Source organism: Oncorhynchus mykiss, chromosome 27 (genome assembly GCF_057628025.1).
Source record: "Oncorhynchus mykiss isolate SJ-2025 chromosome 27, ASM5762802v1, whole genome shotgun sequence".
Lineage (NCBI taxonomy): Eukaryota > Metazoa > Chordata > Actinopteri > Salmoniformes > Salmonidae > Oncorhynchus > Oncorhynchus mykiss.
This window is the reverse complement of record NC_143048.1, coordinates 38,355,001-38,378,764: the sequence shown is the minus strand read 5'-3', so window position 1 is coordinate 38,378,764 and position 23,764 is coordinate 38,355,001. Positions and strand designations below refer to the sequence as shown.

The following is a 23,764-nucleotide window of genomic DNA, read 5'->3' as shown; positions in this document are numbered from 1 at the left end:
TTATCTCATCAATACATGACTAATAATATATACATTATCTCATCAATACATGACTAATAATATATACATTATCTCATCAATACATGACTAATAATATAAACACAGTATCTCATCAATACATGACTAATAATATATACATTATCTCATCAATACATGACTAATAATATAAACACATTATCTCATCAATACATGACTAATAATATATACATTATCTCATCAATACAAGACTAATAATATAAACACATTATCTCATCAATACATGACTAATAATATAAACACATTATCTCATCAATACATGACTAATAATATAAACACATTATCTCATCAATACATGACTAATAATATATACATTATCTCATCAATACATTACTAATAATATACACATTATCTCATCAATACATGACTAATAATATATACATTATCTCATCAATACATGACTAATAATATATACATTATCTCATCAATACATAACTAATAATATAAACACATTATCTCATCAATACATAACTAATAATATAAACACATTATCTCATCAATACATGCCTAATAATATAAACACATTATCTCATCAATACATGACTAATAATATATACATTATCTCATCAATACATAACTAATAATATAAACACATTATCTCATCAATACATGACTAATAATATAAACACATTATCTCATCAATACATGACTAATAATATATACATTATCTCATCAATACATGACTATTAATATATACATGATCTCATCAATACATTACTAATAATATATACATTATCTCATCAATACATGACTAAGAATATATACATTATCTCATCAATACATGACTATTAATATATACATGATCTCATCAATACATTACTAATAATATATACATTATATCATCAATACATTACTAATAATATATACACATTATCTCTTCAATACACCAATATTTCATTATATCAGTCTGCCCATCAAAGCAGAGTCTCTCAATCAGAAATCCATCCGTCCATCCGTGCCTGCCTTGGTCCACCCAGTTTTAAACATCTCTCTAACTCTGCTGTCCACATCTCAAACCCTGCTGTCCACATCTCTAACCCTGCTGATCACATCTCTCTAACACTGCTGTCCACATCTCTAAACCTGCTGATCACACCTCTCTAACTCTGCTGTCCACATCTCTAACCCTGCTGTCCACATCTCTGACTCTGCTGTCCACATCTCTACCCCTGCTGTCCACATCTCTAACTCTGCTGGCCACATCTCTAACCCTGCTGTTCACATCTCTAACTCTGCTGTCCACATCTCTAACCCCGCTGTCCACATTCCTCTAACTCTGCTGTCCACAAACCTCTAACCCTGCTGATCACATCTCTCTAACTATGCTGTCCACATCCCTCTAACTCTGCTATCCACATCTCTAACTCTGCTGTCCACATCTCTAACCCTGCTGTCCACATCTCTAACTCTGCTGTCCACATCTCTAACCCTGCTGATCACATCTCTCTAACTCTGCTGCCCACATCCCTCTAACTCTGCTGATCACATCCCCTAACTCTGCTATCCACATCTCTAACTCTGCTGTCCACATCTCTAACCCTGCTGTCCACATCTCTAACTCTGCTGTCCACATCTCTAACCCTGCTGATCACATCCCTCTAACTCTGCTGTCCACATTCCTCTAACTCTGCTGATCACATCTCCCTAACTCTGCTGTCCACATCTCTAACCCTGCTTTCCACATCTCTAACTCTGCTGTCCACATCTCTAACCCTGCTGATCACATCTCTCTAACTCTGCTGTCCACATCTCAAACCCTGCTGTCCACATCTCTAACCCTGCTGATCACATCTCTCTAACACTGCTGTCTACATCTCTAAACCTGCTGATCACACCTCTCTAACTCTGCTGTCCACATCTCTAACCCTGCTGTCCACATCTCTGACTCTGCTGTCCACATCTCTACCCCTGCTGTCCACATCTCTAACCCTGCTGTCCACATCTCTAACACTGCTATCACATCTCTCTAACCCTGCTGTCCACATTTCTAACCCTGCTGTCCACATCCCTCTAACTCTGCTGTCCACATCCCTCTAACCCAGCTGATCATATCTCTAACTCTGCTGTCCACATCCCTCTAACCCTGCTGTCCACATCTCTCTAACTCTGCTGTCCACATCCCTCTAACTCTGCTGATCACATCTCTCAAACTCTGCTGTCGAGATCTCTAACCCTGCTGTCCACATCTCTAACTCTGCTCTACTGAACAGCAAGAAGATACATTACCTCTTCCCACTGAGAGATATAACAGGAACTAATTCACACACACACACACACACTGACACTCACACGCACACACACGCACACACGTACGTACACACACACACGCACGCACGCACGCACGCACGCACGCACGCACGCACACACACACACACACACACACACACAGTCATAAAGCATACACAGCAAACTGTGTGTGTGTGTGTGTGTGTGTGTGTGTGTCAGTGTGTGTGTGTGTCAGTGTGTGTGTGTGTGTGTGTGTGTGTGCGTGTGTCAGTGTGTGTGTGTGTCAGTGTGTGTGTGTGTGTGTCAGTGTGTGTGTGTGTGTGGTTGTGTGTCAGTGTGTGTGTGTGAATTTGTATTTATTATGGATTCCCATGTTAATTGTATTTATTTATTTATCTAGCTACTCTTCCCGAGGTCCGGCAAAATGAAGGCAGTTAATCAATTTTAAAAACATTACAATACATTCATTATAGAATTCACAACACACTAAGTGGTGTGCCCTCAGGCCCCTACTCCACTACCACATATCTACAACACAAAATCCAAGTGTACGTGTGTGTATCGTGTGTATGTTATCATGTGTGTGTCTGCATGTGTCTGGGCCTGTGTTTGTGTTACTTCACAGTCCCTGCTGTTCTATAAGGTGTATTTTTACCTGCTTTTAAAATCTAATTCTACTGCTTACATCAAACTGATTCTACTGTTACCTGATGTGGAATAGAGTTCCATGGGGGGGGGGGGTCTATCAGACCTGGGTTCAAATACATGTGTATTTGAGTATCTGGCATGTAAAATACTGTCCATGTGTCACGCCCTGACACCTTAGAGATCCTTTTATGTCTCTATTTTGGTTTGGTCAGGGCGTGATTTGGGGTGGGCGTTCTGTTTTCTATTTCTGTGTGTTTGGCCGGGTGTGGTTCTCAGTCAGAGGCAGCTGTCTATCGTTGTCTCTGATTGAGAACCATACTTAGGCAGCCTTTTCCCACCTGGTGTTTGTGGGTAGTTGTTTTCTGTGTTGTGTGTCTACACCAGACAGAACTGTTTCGTTTGTTCCGCGTTGTTGTTTTTTCTTCTAGTGTTCAGTTCTATTAAAGAATCATGAACACGTACCACGCTGCACCTTGGTCCTCTTCTTTAAACAGCCTTTACACCATGTCTGAAATCTAGCTAGCCTACTACTTATTTAAACTGCATTCTGTGTAATAATAGTACTACATACTATTTAGAGTGTACTGCACTAAGCAATTAATAACAGCATACTAGTCTCAGCCTACTGATAATGACTCATCTAATGTGTAACTGTGATTGTTTTTAATGTATTGCGTGCTTGTGTTGTGTGTACACGCTGACTATTTCCTGTTGACCTTTTGCCAGGCCCCCCTCCAAAAATTGGTTTCTAACCTCAAGGGTCTTTTCCTGGTTAAATAAAAGTTTAATATTTGCGTTGATTCCCGGCATTTGTTAATTTTGGTACAGCGTGTTTCCCCTCAGCTGATTATCAGCTGTTGTCAGACAAACGTGTGTCTGGAAATACACTTCTCTTCCTCAACTCATTCCATTGTGTTGCCCACTACTCATTCAAAATGAGTATGACATCCTGGCATTTATTATAGCATACTCAATTTTTGAAAATTCACCTAAAACTTTTTTTTTTCACATACTCAAATGTCTACAATTTAGAACGGGTATTCGGACATCGGCAATTTCTCTAAATATCTGAGTATGTTCAAAAGCACAGGCCAAAACAATTACTTTATTTAATTTGAGTTTAATGGTTATTTGTAAAAACCAAATAGTCAACAAAATTGTATATGTTTGAAATAGAGTGGAAGACGAAAGGATAGTGTGTGTGTCTTCATGTGTACAGGGATAGGTATGACATCTACAGTACTTACATAATTGATTACTTTGAGCTGAAGAGTAGTTGCATCAAGGTCATACAGCTCACCTGAGAGAGAGAGAGAGAGAGAGAGAGAGAGAGAGAGAGAGAGAGAGAGATAGAGAGAGAGAGAGAGATAGAGAGAGACAGAAGGCGAGAGAGAGACAGAAGGCGAGAGAGAGTCAGAGAGAGACAGAGAGAGAGAGAGTGAGAGAGAGACAGAGTCAGAGAGAGAGAGAGAGAGAGAGAGAGACAGAAGGCGAGAGAGAGACAGAAGGCGAGAGAGAGTCAGAGAGAGACAGAGAGAGAGAGTGAGAGAGAGACAGAGAGTCAGAGAGAGAGAGAGAGAGAGACAGAAGGCGAGAGAGAGACAGAAGGCGAGAGAGAGTCAGAGAGAGACAGAGAGAGAGACAGAAGGCGAGAGAGAGTCAGAGAGAGAGAGAGACAGAAAGCGAGAGAGAGTAAGAGAGACAGAGAGAGTAAGAGAGAGACAGAGAGAGAGAGTCAGAGAGAGAGACAGAAGGTCAGACAGAGACAGAGAGAGAGAGACAGAGAGAGAGAGTCAGAGCGAGACAGAGAGAGAGACAGAAGGAAAGAGAGAATCAGAGAGAGACAGAGAGAAAGACAGAGAGAGAGAGACAGCAGGAGAGAGAGAGAGAGACAGAGAGAGAGACAGAAGGCGAGAGAGAGTCAGAGAGAGACAGAAGGCGAGAGAGAGTAAGAGAGAGACAGAGAGAGAGAGAGAGAGAGAGAGAGAGAGAGTAAGAGAGAGACAGAGAGAGAGACAGTGAGAGAGACAGAAGGTGAGAGAGAGTCAGAGAGAGAGAGTAAGAGAGAGAGAGTAAGAGAGAGACAGAGAGAGAGTCAGAGAGAGACAGAGAGAGCGAGACAGAGAGAGAGTAAGAGAGAGTCAGAGAGAGAGAGACAGAAGGCGAGAGAAAGAGAAAGAGAGCGAGACAGAAGGCGAGAGAGAGTCAAAGAGAGACAGAGAGAGAGAGACAGAGAGAGACAGAAGGAAAGAGAGAGTCATAGAGAGACAAAGAGAGAGACAGAGAGAGAGAGTCAGAGAGAGACAGAAGGCGAGAGAGAGTCAGAGAGAGACAGAGAGAGAGACAGAGAGAGACAGAAGGAAAGAGAGAGTCATAGAGAGACAAAGAGAGAGACAGAGAGAGAGAGTCAGAGAGAGACAGAAGGCGAGAGAGAGTCAGAGAGAGACAGAGAGAGAGACAGAGAGAGAGACAGAAGGCGAGAGAGAGTCAGAGAGAGACAGAGAGAGACAGAAGGCGAGAGAGAGTCAGAGAGAGTCAGAGAGAGAGAGAGAAGGCAAGAGAGAGTCAGAGAGAGAGAGAGACAGAGAGAGAGAGAGACAGAGGGGGGTTACAGATTTTTTTTAAATGAAGAATGATGAGAGGAAATGTGTAATAAAGCAAGGAAAAAAGGAAAGAATGAATGAAGTGGGACAGAGAAGCAACCAGGGAGGGTTAGGGTTGGACAGAAGAGACAGAGGGTTAGAATCCTGAGACTAAAAATTAAAACAAGACATAGAAGAGAAGGAGAGGAAGAGGATGATGCTGTGTGGTCCTGACCACTGATGGAGAGACATAATTATACAGAGGAGAAGTGGAATGAGGGAAGAAGGAAAAGAGAGCAATAGAGGGTGTGTGTGTGTGTGTCTGTGTGTGTATGTGTGTGTGTGTGTGTCTGTGTGTGTGTGTGTGTGTGTGTGTGTGTGTGTGTGTGTGTGTGTATATATATATATACAGTATATACAGTTGAAGTCGGAAGTTTACAAACACCTTAGCCAAATACATTTAAACTCAGTTTTCACAATTCCTGACATTTAATCCTTGTAAATTCCACTGTGCACTCCACCGCAAATTCCATGTCTTAGGTCAGTGGATCACCACTTTGTTTTAAGAATGTGAAATGTCAGAATAATAGTAGAGCTAATTATTTATTTCAGCTTTTATTTATTTCATCACATATCCCAGTGGGTCAGTAGTTTACATATACTCAATTAGTATTTGGTAGCATTGCCTTTAAATTGTTTAACTTGGGTCAAACATTTCGGGTAGCCTTCCACAAGCTTCACACAATAAGTTGGGTGAATTTTGGCCCATTCTTCCTGACAGAGCTGGAGTAACCGAGTCAGGTTTGTAGGCCTCCTTTCTCGCACATGCTTTTTCAGTTCTGCCCACACATTTTCTATGGGATTGAGGTCAGGGCTTTGTGATGGCCACTCCAATACCTTGACTTTGTTGTCCTTAAGCCATTTTGTCACAACTTTGGAAGTATTCTTGGGGTCAATGTCCATTTAGAAGACCCATTTGCGACAAAGCTTTAACTTCCTGACTGATGTCTTGAGATGTTGCTTCAATGTATAATTTCCTTCCTCATGACGCCATCTATTTTGTGAAGTGCACCAGTCCCTCCTGCAGCAAAGCACCCCCACAACATGATGCTGCCACCCCCACAACATGATGCTGCCACCCCTGTGCTTCACGGTTGGGATGGTGTTTTCGGCTTGCAAGCCTCCCTCTTTTTCCTCCAAACATAACGATGGTCATTATGGCCAAATGTCCTCTGGTCCTCATCAGACCAGAGGACATTTCTCCAAAAAGTATGATCTTTGTCCCCTTGTGCAGTTGCAAACCGTAGTCTGGCTTTTTTATGGCGGTTTTGGAGCAGTGGCTTCTTCCTTTCTGAGTGGCCTTTCAGGTTATGTCGATATAGGACTCGTTTTACTGTGGATGTGGATACTTTTGTACCTGTTTCTTCCAGTATCTTCACAAGGTCCTTTGCTGTTGTTTTGGGATTGATTTGCACTTTTCACACCAAAGTACGTTCATCTCTAGGAGACAGAACGTGTCTCCTTCCTGAGCGGTGTGACGGCTGCGTGGTCCCATGGTTTTTATACTTGCGTACTATTGTTTGTACAGATGCACGTGGTACCTTCAGGCATTTGGAAATTGCTCCCAAGGATGAACCAGACTACACATTTTTTGGCTGATTTCTTTTGATTTTCCTATGATGTCAAGCAAAGAGGCACTGAGTTTGAAGGTAGGCCTTGAAATACATTCACAGGTATACCTCCAATTAATTCAAATTATGTAAACTAGCCTATCAGAAGCTTCTAAAGCCATGACATCATTTTCTGCAATTTTCCAAGCTGTTTAAAGGCACAGTCAAGTCAGTGTATGTAAACTTCTGACCCACTGGAATTGTGATACAGTGAAATTATAAGTGCAATAATCTGTCTGTAAACAATTGTTGGAAAAATTACTTGTGTTATGCACAAAGTAGATTTCCTAACCAACTTACCAAAACTATAGTTTGTTAACAAGAAATTTGTAGAGTGGTTGAAAAACGAGTTTTAATGACTCCTACCTAAGTGTATGTAAACTTCCGACTTTAACTGTATGTATATACAGTGGGGAGAACAAGTATTTGATACACTGCCGATTATGCAGGTTTTCCTACTTACAAAGCATGTAGAGGTCTGTAACTTTTTTATCATAGGTACACTTCAACTGTGAGAAAATCACATTGTATGATTTTTAAGTAATTAATTTGCCTTTTATTGCATGACATAAGTATTTGATACATCAGAAAAGCAGAACTTAATATTTGGTACAGAAACCTTTGTTTGCAATTACAGAGATCATACGTTTCCTTTAGTTCTTGACCAGGTTTGCACAAACTGCAGCAGGGATTTTGTCCTCCATACAGACCTTCTCCAGATCCTTCAGGTTTCGGGGCTGTCGCTGGGCAACACGACGAGTTGAGTTTTTACCAAAAAGTTATATTTTGGTTTCATTTGACCATATGACATTCTCCCAATCTTCTTCTGGATCATCCAAATGCTCTCTAGCAATCTTCAGACTGGCCTGGACATGTACTGGCTTAAGCAGGGGGACACGTCTGTCACTGCAGGATTAGAGTCCCTGGCGGCGTAGTGTGTTACTGATGGTAGGCTTTATTACTTTGGTCCCAGCTCACTGCAGGTCATTCACTAGGTCACGTGTGGTTCTGGGATTTTTTCTCATCGTTCTTGTGATCATTTTGACCCCACGGGGTGAGATCTTGCGTGGAGCCCCAGATCGAGGGAGATTATCAGTGGTCTTGTATGTCTTCCATTTCCTGATAATTGCTCCCACAGTTGATTTCTTCAAACCAAGCTGCTTACCTATTGCAGATTCAGTCTTCCCAGCCTGGTGCAGGTCTTCAATTTTGTTTCTGGTGTCCTTTGACAGCTCTTTGGTCTTGGCCATAGTGGAGTTTGGAGTGTGACTGTTTGAGGTTGTGGACAGGTGTCTTTTATACTGATAACAAGTTCAAACAGGTGCCATTAATACAGGTAACGAGTGGAGGACAGAGGAGCCTCTTAAAGAAGAAGTTACAGGTCTGTGAGAGCCAGAAATCTTGCTTGTTTGTATGTGACCAAATACTTATTTCCCACCATAATTTCCACCAATATATATATATATATATACAGTATATACAGCAGTAATCTTTGGCAACAGCTAGTCAGTTTTATTATGCATGAGTTTCTAGGCGTTTTAGCAAAGCTGGAAAAGACAGCATTTACCCTGTTTTCACACTCCTGTTGTTATTCACAGATTCATCCACTCCTGTTGTTATTCACAGATTCATCCACTCCTGTTGTTATTCACAGATTCATCCACTCCTGTTGTTATTCACAGATTCATCCACTCCTGTTGTTATTCACAGATTCATCCACTCCTGTTGTTATTCACAGATTCATCCACTCCTGTTGTTATTCACAGATTCATCCACTCCTGTTGTTATTCACAGATTCATCCACTCCTGTTGTTATTCACAGATTCATCCACTCCTGTTGTTATTCACAGATTCATCCCTCTTTTGACAGATGCATCCAATCTAAATTCATAGACTTTTATTCATACCGTTCTTCTGCATTACTGTTATATGACCCAAGAGAGAAGCGTGTGTGTGTGTGTGTGTGTGTGTGTGTGTGTGTGTGTGTGTGTGTGTGTGTGTGTGTGTACCACACAGCTGTAGAATCTTGCGGTCCAGGTCACAGTAGTCTGTGGGGTCGGGCCGGAGCAGTGCATTGTGGGGCTGGATCGGTGACAGGCTGACGAGAGACTTCTGATTGGCCGACTGCAGGGTTCGTACCCTCCTACACGCTACAGCTGCCTACACACACACACACACGAGCACACACACACGCACACACACGCACACGCACACACACACACACACACACACACACACACACACACACACACACACACACACACACACACACACACACACAGATGCGCGTCAGGGGACTGGAGCCCTAAAATCCATCCTATTACTACATAGTTATAAAACAGACCAATAAAACAGACCAATAAAACAGACCAACAAAACAGACCAAGTCAATGGGAAACTCTGTCAGTGGCTTTACAGTACACCAATAGACTTACTGTCTCTGAACTAACCACACTGCTTCATAGACCGTGTGTGGATGTCTCTGTGGGTGTGTTTCTGTGGGTGTGTCTCTGTGTGGATGTCTCTGTGGGTGTCTTTGTGGGTATTATTCTATGGGTGTCTCTGTGGGTATTATTATGTGGGTGTCTCTGTGGGTATTATTATGTGGGTGTATCTGTGGGTATTATTCTGTGGGTTATTCTGTGGGTGTCTCTGTGGCTATTATTATGTGGGTGTATCTGTGGGTATTATTCTGTGGGTATTATTCTGTGGGTATTATTCTGTGGGGGTCTATGTGGGTATTATGCCGCGGGTATTATTCTGTGGGTGTCTCTGTGGGTATTATTTGGTGGGTGTCTCTGTGGATATTATTCTGTGGGTGTCTCTGTGGCTATTATTCTGTGTGTGTCTCTGTGGGTATTATTCTGTGGGTGTCTCTGTGGGTATTATTCTGTGGGTGTCTCTGTGGGTATTATACTGTGGGTGTCTCTGTGGGTATTATACTGTGGGTATTATTCTGGGTGTGTCTGCGGGTATTATTTTGTGGGTATTATTCTGTGGGTATCTCTGTGGGTGTCTCTGCGGGTATTATTCAGTGGGTGTCACTGTGGGTATTATTCTGTGTGTGTCTCTGTGGGTATTATTCAGTGGGTGTCTCTGTGGGTATTATTCAGTGGGTGTCTCTGTGGGTATTATTCAGTGGGTGTCTCTGTGGGTATTATTCTGTGTGTGTCTCTGTGGGTATTATTCAGTGGGTGTCTCTGCGGGTATTATTCAGTGGGTGTCTCTGTGGGTATTATTCTGTGTGTGTCTCTGTGGGTATTATTCAGTGGGTGTCTCTGTGGGTATTATTCTGTGGGTGTCTCTGTGGGTATTATTTTGTGGGTATTATTCTGTGGGTATCTCTGTGGGTGTCTCTGCGGGTATTATTCAGTGGGTGTCACTGTGGGTATTATTCTGTGTGTGTCTCTGTGGGTACTATTCAGTGGGTGTCTCTGTGGGTATTATTCTGTGGGTGTCTCTGTGGGTATTATTCTGTGCATGTCTCTGTGGGTATTATTCTGTGCGTGTCTCTGTGGGTATTATTCTGTGCGTGTCTCTGTGGGTATTATTCTGTGCGTGTCTCTGTGGGTATTATTCTGTGCGTGTCTCTGTGGGTATTATTCTGTGGGTGTCTCTGTGGGTATTGTTCAGTGGGTGTCTCTGTGGGTGTCTCTGTGGGTATTATTATGTGGGTGTCTCTGTGGGTATTATTCTGTGGGTGTCTCTGTGGGTATTATTATGTGGGTGTCTCTGTTGGTATTATTCTGTGGGTGTCTCTGTGGGTATTATTCTGTGGGTGTGTTTCTTACATGTTTCTCCAGAGTGTTGAGGTGTTGTTCGTCTTGATCACTCAGCGGTTTACAGCCCACCTATCACAGAGCAGAGCATTGCATGTTAGAGACACGTGACACAACTGTGTGTATCCACCAGACTTTTAGCTGTTTAAAGATGAACTACCACTTAAAAGTGAGCTCCTCGACCTCACACACACACGCACACGAGCACACACTCACACACGCACACACACACACACACACACACACACACACACACACACACACACACACACAGTCAATGGTGTATTGGAGGTGAAGTCAGGTGCAGGAGAGCAGATTATTTGTATTATAGTTCCAAAAAACGAGAGCACTACAGGAACCAAACGCGCTCCAACAACGAGAGCACTACAGGAACCAAACGCGCTCCAACAACGAGAGCACTACAGGAACCAAACGCGCTCCAACAACGAGAGCACTACAGGAACCAAACGCGCTCCAACAACGAGAGCACTACAGGAACCAAACGCGCTCCAACAACGAGAGCACTACGGGAACCAAACGCGCTCCAACAACGAGAGCACTACAGGAACCAAACGCGCTCCAACAACGAGAGCACTACAGGAACCAAACGCGCTCCAACAACGAGAGCACTACAGGAACCAAACGCGCTCCAACAACGAGAGCACTACGGGAACCAAACGCGCTCCAACAACGAGAGCACTACAGGAACCAAACGCGCTCCAACAACGAGAGCACTACAGGAACCAAACGCGCTCCAACAACGAGAGCACTACAGGAACCAAACGCGCTCCAACAACGAGAGCACTACAGGAACCAAACGCGCTCCAACAACGAGAGCACTACAGGAACCAAACGCGCTCCAACAACGAGAGCACTACGGGAACCAAACGCGCTCCAACAACGAGAGCACTACGGGAACCAAACGCGCTCCAACAACGAGAGCACTACAGGAACCAAACGCGCTCCAACAACGAGAGCACTACAGGAACCAAACGCGCTCCAACAACGAGAGCACTACAGGAACCAAACGCGCTCCAACAACGAGAGCACTACAGGAACCAAACGCGCTCCAACAACGAGAGCACTACAGGAACCAAACGCGCTCCAACAACGAGAGCACTACAGGAACCAAACGCGCTCCAACAACGAGAGCACTACAGGAACCAAACGCGCTCCAACAACGAGAGCACTACAGGAACCAAACGCGCTCCAACAACGAGAGCACTACAGGAACCAAACGCGCTCCAACAACGAGAGCACTACAGGAACCAAACGCGCTCCAACAACGAGAGCACTACAGGAACCAAACGCGCTCCAACAACGAGAGCACTACAGGAACCAAACGCGCTCCAACAACGAGAGCACTACAGGAACCAAACGCGCTCCAACAACGAGAGCACTACAGGAACCAAACGCGCTCCAACAACGAGAGCACTACAGGAACCAAACGCGCTCCAACAACGAGAGCACTACAGGAACCAAACGCGCTCCAACAACGAGAGCACTACAGGAACCAAACGCGCTCCAACAACGAGAGCACTACAGGAACCAAACGCGCTCCAACAACGAGAGCACTACAGGAACCAAACGTGCTCCAACAACGAGAGCACTACAGGAACCAAACGCGCTCCAACAACGAGAGTACTACAGGAACCAAACGCGCTCCAAAAACGAGAGCACTACAGGAACCAAACGCGCTCCAAAAACGAGAGCACTACAGGAACCAAACGCGTTCCAACAACGAGAGCACTACAGGAACCAAACGCGCTCCAACAACGAGAGCACTACAGGAACCAAACGCGCTCCAACAACGAGAGCACTACAGGAACCAAACGCGCTCCAACAACGAGAGCACTACAGGAACCAAACGCGCTCCAACAACAGAACATAAAAGTAGAGCGTGTAAACTAACACCACCTAACATGAAAACAACTACACACAACACATGATGGGAAACACACACACACACACACACACACACACACACACAGGTATATATAGAGTGTATAATGTGTGACGTAGGTAGATATAGTGTATATAAAAGTGAATAGTGTTTCAGGTACATAGTGTGTTTGTCTGTCACATAGTCTTCATGTCAGCCACTGACTCTGGCGCTGTGTGTGTGTGTGTGTGTGTGTGTGTGTGTGTGTGTGTGTGTGTGTGTGTGTGTGCGCTGGGACTCTGGCGCTGTGTGTGTGTGTGTGTGTGTGTGTGTGTGTGTGTGTGTGTGTGTGAGTGTGTGTGCGCGTACATTTGTGTGTGACCTGGGACCGCTGGGAATGCAGCCTGCTGAACCCTAACCCCCGACCCCTAGGGGGATTTGTGACAGTGGAGTAGAGCAGAGACCCCTAGAGGCCAACACAATGACTAATGAAGCCCTCAGAGAGAAAGATATGTGGGGAAAGAGAAAACGATATATTGATAGTGAGAGGAGGAATGAGTAGAAATTGGCGATGATTGTGATGCTTTAGATCTTCAGACCAGTTCCGCAACAATATGTCGGTCTGGGTTTGTGTGTGGCACTCACCAGTAAGACTGAGATGACAACTCCTTGTTCCTGGTCCACGAGAGGAATTACCACAGCTGAGAGAGAGAGCGAGAGAGAGCGCGCGCGAGAGAGAGAGAGAGCGAGAGAGAGAGAGAGTGAGAGAGAGAGAGAGAGAGAGAGCGAGAGAGAGAGAGTGAGATCTAATGTAACATTAGATTCTGTTGTTTCATTTGAGCCTCCCTCTCTCTGCTGGTCCATTTTCATCTCCCTCTCCTTATCCCCCCCACCCCCCCTCTCTCTCTCTCGAACATTCCCTCTCTCTTGCTCCCATGTTGTTCCACAGCTCCCTCCGTAATCATCTCTTGTTCCCTATTTTCTCTTCATCCTTTCTTCCTCTGACACCTCCACACCTTCCTCTTCCTCTGACACTTCCACACCCTCCTCCTCCTCTGACACCTCCACACCCTCCTCTTCCTCTGACACCTCCACACCCTCCTCCTCCGACACCTCCACACCCCCCTCTTCCTCTTCCTCTGACACCTCCACACCCTCCTCCTCCGACACCCTCCTCTTCCTCTTCCTCTGACACCTCCACACCCTCCTCCTCCTCTGACACCTCCACACCCTCCTCTTCCCCTGACAACTCCACACCCTCCTCCTCCTCCTCTGACACCTCCACACCCTCCTCTTCCTCTTCTTCTGACACCTCCACACCCTCCTCTTCCTCTGACACCTCCACACCCTCCTATGACACCTCCACACCCTCCTCTGACACCTCCACACCCTCCTCTTCCTCTGACACCTCCACACCCTCCTCTGACACCTCCACACCCTCCTCTGACACCTCCACACCCTCATCTGACACCTCCACACCCTCCTCTGACACCTCCACACCCTCCTCTGACACCTCCACACCCTCCTCTGACACCTCCACACCCTCCTTCTCTGCTCATCCCCAACCAGCCTCACTGCTTGACAGTGTGAAAGCTTACACGCACAAACGTAAGCACACAGACATACAGACAACAGGACACACAGACACACCGACACACAGACAGAGAGACAGACCTCGTCTGTGGGGTGGGAGGGGTGCTGCAAGGCTGCTCCTGTGTTTCTCGTGCATCTCTGAGGGAGGTAGACCGGCACACACACACCTCTTCAACTGACCCACCATATCCCTGAGAAACACAGAGGGGGGATGTTAGAACACCCATACACAGAGGGGGGATGTTAGAACACCCATTCACAGAGGGGGGATGTTAGAACACCCATACACAGAGGGGGGATGTTAGAAAACCCATACACAGAGGGGGATGTTAGAAATCCCATACACAGATGGGGGATGTTAGAACACCCATACACAGAGGGGGATGTTAGAACACCCATACACAGAGGGGGAACGTGAGAACACCCATACACAGAAGGGGGATGTTAGAACACCACCCATACACAGAGGGGGGACATTAGAACACCACCCATACAAAGAGGGGGGACGTTAGAACACCCATACACAGAGGGGGGACATTAGAACACCCATACACAGAGGGGGAACATTAGAACAGCACCCATACACAGAGGGGGGACATTAGAACAGCACCCATACACAGAGGGGGGACATTAGAACAGCACCCATACACAGAGAGGGGACATTAGAACACCCATACACAGAGGGGGAACATTAGAACAGCATCCATACACAGAGGGGGGACATTAGAACAGCACCCATACACAGAGGGGTGACGTTAGAACAGCACCCATACACAGAGGGGGGACATTAGAACAGCACCCATACACAGAGAGGGGACATTAGAACACCCATACACAGAGGGGGAACATTAGAACAGCATCCATACACAGAGGGGGGACATTAGAACAGCAGCCATACACAGAGAGGGGACATTAGAACAGCACCCATACACAGAGGGGGAACGTGAGAACACCCATACACAGAGGGGGGACATTAGAACAGCACCCATACACAGAGGGGGAACGTGAGAACACCCATACACAGAGGGGGGACATTAGAACAGCACCCATACACAGAGGGGGGACGTTAGAACACCCATACACAGAGGGGGGACATTAAAACACCCATACACAGAGGGAGGACGTCAGAACACCGATATACAGAGGGGGGACGTCAGAACACCACCCATACACAGAGGGGGGACATTAGAAAACCCATACACAGAGGGGGGACGTCAGAACACCCATACACAGAGGGGGGACATTAGAACACCCATACACAGAGGGGGGACGTCAGAACACCCATACACAGAGAGGGGACATTAGAACACCCATACACAGAGGGGGGACATTAGAACACCCATACACAGAGGGGGGACATTAGAACACCCATACACAGAGGGGGGACATTAAAACACCCATACACAGAGGGGGGACATTAAAACACCCATACACAGAGGGGGGACATTAGAACACCCATACACAGAGGGGGGACGTTAGAACACCCATACAAAGAGGGGGGACATTAAAACACCCATACACAGAGGGAGGACATCAGGACACCGATATACAGAGGGGGGACGTCAGAACACCACCCATACACAGAGGGGGGACGTCAGAACACCCATACACAGAGGGGGGACGTCAGAACACCCATACACAGAGGGGGGACGTCAGAACACCCATACACAGAGGGGGGACGTCAGAACACCCATACACAGAGGGGGGACATTAGAACACCCACACACAGAAGGGGGACATTAGAACACCCATACACAGAGGGGGGACATTAGAACACCCATACACAGAGGGGGGACGTCAGAACAGCACCCATACACAGAGGGGGGACATTAGAACACCCATATCAAATTTCAAATCAAATCAAATTTATTTTATATAGCCCTTCGTACATCAGCTGATATCTCAAAGTGCTGTACAGAAACCCAGCCTAAAACCCCAAACAGCAAGCAATGCAGGTGAAGAAGCACGGTGGCTAGGAAAAACTCCCTAGAAAGGCCAAAACCTAGGAAGAAACCTAGAGAGGAACCAGGCTATGTGGGGTGGCCAGTCCTCTTCTGGCTGTGCCGGGTGGAGATTATAACAAAACATGGTCAAGATGTTCAAATGTTCATAAATGACCAGCATGGTCGAATAATAATAAGGCAGAATAGTTGAAACTGGAGCAGCAGCACAGTCAGGTGGACTGGGGACAGCAAGGAGTCATCATGTCAGGTATTCCTGGGGCATGGTCCTAGGGCTCAGGTCCTCCGAGAGAGAGAAAGAAAGAGAGAATTAGAGAGAGCATATGTGGGATGGCCAGTCCTCTTCTGGCTGTGCCGGGTGGAGATTATAACAGAACATGGCCAAGATGTTCAAATGTTCATAAATGATCAGCATGGTCGAATAATAATAAGGCAGAACAGTTGAAACTGGAGCAGCAGCACAGCCAGGTGGACTGGGGACAGCAAGGAGTCATCATGTCAGGTAGTCCTGGGGCATGGTCCTAGGGCTCAGGTCCTCCGAGAGAGAGAAAGAGAGAAGGAGAGAATTAGAGAACGCACACTTAGATTCACACAGGACACCGAATAGGACAGGAGAAGTACTCCAGATATAACAAACTGACCCTAGCCCCCCGACACATAAACTACTGCAGCATAAATACTGGAGGCTGAGACAGGAGGGGTCAGGAGACACTGTGGCCCACTCCGAGGACACCCCCGGACAGGGCCAAACAGGAAGGATATAACCCCACCCACTTTGCCAAAGCACAGCCCCCACACCACTAGAGGGATATCTTCAACCACCAACTTACCATCCTGAGACAAGGCTGAGTATAGCCCACAAAGACCTCCGCCACGGCACAACTTAAGGGGGGGGGGGGAGCGCCAACCCAGACAGGATGACCACATCAGTGACTCAACCCACTCAGGTGACGCACCTCCTCCAGGGACGGCATGAGAGAGCCCCAGTAAAGCCAGTGACTCAGCCCCTGTAATAGGGTTAGAGGCAGAGAATCCCAGTGGAAAGAGGGGAACCGGCCAGGCAGAGACAGCAAGGGTGGTTCGTTGCTCCAGAGCCTTTCCGTTCACCCTCCCACTCCTGGGCCAGACTACACTCAATCATATGACCCACTGAAGAGATGAGTCTTCAGTAGAGACTTAAAGGTTGAGACCGAGTTTGCGTCTCTGACATGGGTAGGCAGACCGTTCCATAAAAATGGAGCTCTATAGGAGAAAGCCCTGCCTCCAGCTGTTTGCTTAAAAATTCTAGGGACAATTAGGAGGCCTGCGTCTTGTGACCGTAGCGTACGTGTAGGTATGTACGGCAGGACCAAATCAGAGAGATAGATAGGAGCAAGCCCATGTAATGCTTTGTAGGTTAGCAGTAAAACCTTGAAATCAGCCCTTGCTTTGACAGGAAGCCAGTGTAGAGAGGCTAGCACTGGAGTAATATGATCAAATTTTTTGGTTCTAGTCAGGATTCTAGCAGCCGTATTTAGCACTAACTGAAGTTTATTTAGTGCTTTATCCGGGTAGCCGGAAAGTAGAGCATTGCAGTAGTCTAACCTGGAAGTGACAAAAGCATGGATTAATTTTTCTGCATCATTTTTGGACAGAAAGTTCCTGATTTTTGCAATGTTTCGTAGATGGAAAAAAGCTGTCCTTGAAATGGTCTTGATATGTTCTTCAAAAGAGAGATCAGGGTCCAGAGTAACGCCGAGGTCCTTCACAGTTTTATTTGAGACGACTGTACAACCATTAAGATTAATTGTCAGATTCAACAGAAGATCTCTTTGTTTCTTGGGACCTAGAACAAGCATCTCTGTTTTGTCCGAGTTTAAAAGTAGAAAGTTTGCAGCCATCCACTTCCTTATGTCTGAAACACATTCTTCTAGCAAGGGCAATTTTGGGGCTTCACCATGTTTAATTGAAATGTACAGCTGTGTGTCATCTGCATAGCAGTGAAAGTTAACATTATGTTTTCGAATAACATCCCCAAGAGGTAAAATATATAGTGAAAACAAAAGTGGTCCTAAAACGGAACCTTGAGGAACACCGAAATTTACAGTTGATTTGTCAGAGGACAGACCATTCACAGAGACAAACTGATATCTTTCCGACAGATAAGATCTAAACCAGGCCAGAACTTGTCCGTGTAGACCAATTTGGGTTTCCAATCTCTCCAAAAGAATGTGGTGATCGATGGTATCAAAAGCAGCACTAAGGTCTAGGAGCACGAGGACAGATGCAGAGCCTCGGTCCGATGCCATTAAAATGTCATTTACCACCTTCACAAGTGCCGTCTCAGTGCTATGATGGGGTCTAAAACCAGACTGAAGCATTTCGTATACATTGTTTGTCTTCAGGAAGGCAGTGAGTTGTTGCGCAACAGCCTTTTCTAAAATTTTTGAGAGGAATGGAAGATTCGATATAGGCCGATAGTTTTTTATATTTTCTGGGTCAAGGTTTGGCTTTTTCAAGAGAGGCTTTATTACTGCCACTTTTAATGAGTTTGGTACACATCCGGTGGATAGAGAGCCGTTTATTATGTTCAACATAGTAGGGCCAAGCACAGGAAGCAGCTCTTTCAGTAGTTTAGTTGGAATAGGGTCCAGTATGCAGCTTGAAGGTTTAGAGGCCATGATTATTTTCATCATTGTGTCAAGAGATATAGTACTAAAACACTTGAGTGTCTCTCTTGATCCTAGGTCCTGGCAGAGTTGTGCAGACTCAGGACAACTGAGCTTTGAAGGAATACGCAGATTTAAGGAAGAGTCCGTAATTTGCTTTCTAATAATCATAATCTTTTCCTCAAAGAAGTTCATGAATTTATCACTGCTAAAGTGAAAGTCATCCTCTCTTGGGGAATGCTGCTTTTTAGTTAGCTTTGCGACAGTATCAAAAAGGAATTTCGGATTGTTCTTATTTTCCTCAATTAAGTTAGAAAAATAGGATGATCGAGCAGCAGTAAGGGCTCTTCGGTACTGCACAGTACTGTCTTTCCAAGCTAGTCGGAAGACTTCCAGTTTGGTGTGGCGCCATTTCCGTTCCAATTTTCTGGAAGCTTGCTTCAGAGCTTGGGTATTTTCTGTGTACCAGGGAGCTAGTTTCTTATGAGAAATGTTTTTAGTTTTTAGGGGTGCAACTGCATCTAGGGTATTGCGCAAGGTTAAGTTGAGTTCCTCAGTTAGGTGGTTAACTGATTTTTGTCCTCTGGCGTCCTTGGGTAGGCAGAAGGAGTCTGGAAGGACATCAAGGAATCTTTGTGTTGTCTGTGAATTTATAGCACGACTTTTGATGATCCTTGGTTGGGGTCTGAGCAGATTATTTGTTGCAATTGCAAACGTAATAAAATGGTGGTCCGATAGTCCAGGATTATGAGGAAAAACATTAAGATCCACAACATTTATTCCATGGGACAAAACTAGGTCCAGCGTATGACTGTGACAGTGAGTGGGTCCAGAGACATGTTGGACAAAACCCACTGAGTCGATGATGGCTCCGAAAGCCTTTTGGAGTGGGTCTGTGGACTTTTCCATGTGAATATTAAAGTCACCAAAGATTAGAATATTATCCGCTATGACTACAAGGTCCGATAGGAATTCAGGGAACTCAGTGAGGAACGCTGTATATGGCCCAGGAGGCCTGTAAACAGTAGCTATAAAAAGTGATTGAGTAGGCTGCATAGATTTCATGACTAGAAGCTCAAAAGACGAAAACGTCATTTTTTTTTTTGTAAATTGAAATTTGCTATCGTAAATGTTAGCAACACCTCCGCCTTTGCGGGATGCACGGGGGATATGGTCACTAGTGTAGCCAGGAGGTGAGGCCTCATTTAACACAGTAAATTCATCAGGCTTAAGCCATGTTTCAGTCAGGCCAATCACATCAAGATTATGATCAGTGATTAGTTCATTGACTATAATTGCCTTTGAAGTAAGGGATCTAACATTAAGTAGCCCTATTTTGAGATGTGAGGTATCATGATCTCTTTCAATAATGACAGGAATGGAGGTGGTCTTTATCCCAGTGAGATTTCTAAGGCGAACACCGCCATGTTTAGTTTTGCCCAACCTAGGTCGAGGCACAGACACGGTCTCAATGGTGATAGCTGAGCTGACTACACTGACTGTGCTAGTGGCAGACTCCACTATGCTGGCAGGCTGGCTAACAGCCTGCTGCCTGGCCTGCACCCTATTTCATTGTGGAGCTAGAGGAGTTAGAGCCCTGTCTATGTTGGTAGATAAAATGAGAGCACCCCTCCAGCTAGGATGGAGTCCGTCACTCCTCAGCAGGTCAGGCTTGGTCCTGTTTGTGGGCGAGTCCCAGAAAGAGGGCCAATTATCTACAAATTCTATCTTTTGGGAGGGGCAGAAAACAGTTTTCAACCAGCGATTGAGTTGTGAGACTCTGCTGTAGAGCTCATCACTCCCCCTAACTGGGAGGGGGCCAGAGACAATTACTCGATGCCGACACATCATACACAGAGGGGGGACATTAGAACACCCATACACAGAGGGGGGACATTAGAACACTCATATACAGAGGGAGGACATTAGAACACCCATACACAGAGGGAGGACATTAGAACACCCATACACAGAGGGGGGGGGGGGGGGGGGGGGGGGGGGCGTCAGAACACCCATACACAGAGGGGGGAAGTCAGAACACACATACACAGAGGGGGGACATTAGAACACCCATACACAGAGGGGGGACATTAGAACACCCATACACAGAGGGGGGACATCAGAACAACAATACACAGAGGGGGGACGTCAGAACACCCATACACAGAGGGGGGATGTTAGAACACCCATACACAGAGGGGGGACGTTAGAACACCCATACACAGAGGGGGGACATTAGAACACCCATACAAAGAGGGGGGACATTAGAACACCCATACACAGAGGGGGGACATTAGAACAGCACCCATACACAGAGGGGGGACATTAGAACACCCATACACAGAGGGGAGACATTAGAACACCCATACACAGAGGGGGGACGTCAGAACACCCATATACAGAGGGGGGACATTAGAACACCCATACACAGAGGGGGGACATTAGAACACCCATACACAGAGGGGGGACATTAGAACACCCATACACAGAGGGGGGACGTCAGAACACCCATACACAGAGGGGGGACGTTAGAACACCCATACACAGAGGGGGGACGTTAGAACACCCATACACAGAGGGGGGACATTAGAACACCCATACACAGAGGGGGGACGTTAGAACACCCATACACAGAGGGGGGACATTAGAGCACCCATACACAGAAGGGGGACATTAGAACACCCATACACAGAGGGGGGACATTAGAACACCCATACACAGAGGGGGGACGTCAGAACAGCACCCATACACAGAGGGGGGACATTAGAACACCCATACACAGAGGGGGGACATTAGAACACCCATACACAGAGGGAGGACATTAGAACACCCATACACAGAGGGGGGACATTAGAACACCAATACACAGAGGGAGGACATTAGAACACCCATACACAGAGGGAGGACATTAGAACACCCATACACAGAGGGAGGACATTAGAACACCCATACACAGAGGGGGGACATTAGAACACCCATACACAGAGGGCGGACATTAGAACACCCATACACAGAGGGGGGACGTCAGAACACCCATACACAGAGGGGGGACGTCAGAACACCCATACACAGAGGGGGGACGTCAGAACACCCATACACAGAGGGGGGACATTAGAACACCCATACACAGAGGGGGGACGTCAGAACACCCATACACAGAGGGGGGACGTCAGAACACCCATACACAGAGGGGGGACGTCAGAACACCCATACACAGAGGGCGGACATTAGAACACCCATACACAGAGGGGGGACGTTAGAACACCCATACACAGAGGGGGGACGTTAGAACACCCATACACAGAGGGGGGACATTAGAACACCCATACACAGAGGGGGGACGTTAGAACACCCATACACAGAGGGGGGACATTAGAGCACCCATACACAGAAGGGGGACATTAGAACACCCATACACAGAGGGGGGACATTAGAACACCCATACACAGAGGGGGGACGTCAGAACAGCACCCATACACAGAGGGGGGACATTAGAACACCCATACACAGAGGGGGGACATTAGAACACCCATACACAGAGGGAGGACATTAGAACACCCATACACAGAGGGGGGACATTAGAACACCCATACACAGAGGGAGGACATTAGAACACCCATACACAGAGGGAGGACATTAGAACACCCATACACAGAGGGAGGACATTAGAACACCCATACACAGAGGGGGACATTAGAACACCCATACACAGAGGGCGGACATTAGAACACCCATACACAGAGGGGGGACGTCAGAACACCCATACACAGAGGGGGGATGTCAGAACACCCATACACAGAGGGGGGACGTCAGAACACCCATACACAGAGGGGGGACGTCAGAACACCCATACACAGAGGGGGGACATTAGAACACCCATACACAGAGGGGGGACATTAGAACAGCACCCATACACAGAGGGGGGACATTAGAACAGCACCCATACACAGAGGGGGGACATTAAAACACCCATACACAGAGGGGGGACATTAGAACACCCATACACAGAGGGGGGACGTGAGAACACCCATACACAGAGGGGGGACATTAGAACACCCATACACAGAGGGGGGACGTCAGAACACCCATACACAGAGGGGGGACGTGAGAACACCCATACACAGAGGGGGGACATTAGAACACCCATACACAGAGGGGGGACGTGAGAACACCCATACACAGAGGGGGGACATTAGAACACCCATACACAGAGGGGGGACGTCAGAACACCCATACACAGAGGGGGGATGTGAGAACACCCATACACAGAGGGGGGACATTAGAACACCCATACACAGAGGGGGGACGTTAGAACACCCATACACAGAGGGGGGACATTAGAACACCCATACACAGAGGGTGGACGTCAGAACACCCATACACAGAGGGGGGACGTCAGAACACCCATACACAGAGGGGGGACATTAGAACACCCATACACAGAGGGGGGACATTAGAACACCCATACACAGAGGGGGGACGTCAGAACACCCATACACAGAGGGGGGACGTCAGAACACCCATACACAGAGGGGGGACGTCAGAACAGCACCCATCCAGGGTGGGGGCTGATTCCCTACAGACAATACAATACAAAGACAGCTTTATAAAATATTCATTACTTATTGTCTACTGAAATAAATCAAATCAATGTAATTCCCAGAGCCAGGTGTGTGTACAGGTGTGTGTACAGGTGTGACAGTGACAGGTTTCCCATGTGTGTGTCACTGTTGTCTCGT

At 46.4% G+C, this 23,764-nt stretch overlaps 1 protein-coding gene across 5 annotated transcripts in view; it reads right to left on the bottom strand.

The window, feature by feature from the left end:
* The window catches only part of LOC110536894 (cGMP-dependent 3',5'-cyclic phosphodiesterase), a 401,529-nt gene that overhangs the window by 41,014 nt on the left and 336,751 nt on the right, over window positions 1–23,764 (bottom strand). For all 5 annotated transcript variants that reach the window (XM_090223966.1, XM_090223968.1, XM_090223970.1 and 2 more), the window contains 5 exons: window positions 14,498–14,607; window positions 13,469–13,524; window positions 10,954–11,013; window positions 9,172–9,322; window positions 4,158–4,210 (listed from right to left, as the gene is read on the bottom strand). In XM_090223966.1, coding sequence (XP_090080092.1) covers window positions 4,158–4,210; window positions 9,172–9,322; window positions 10,954–11,013; window positions 13,469–13,524; window positions 14,498–14,607 — 430 coding nt within the window. The remainder of the gene's footprint in view (window positions 1–4,157; window positions 4,211–9,171; window positions 9,323–10,953; window positions 11,014–13,468; window positions 13,525–14,497; window positions 14,608–23,764) is intronic.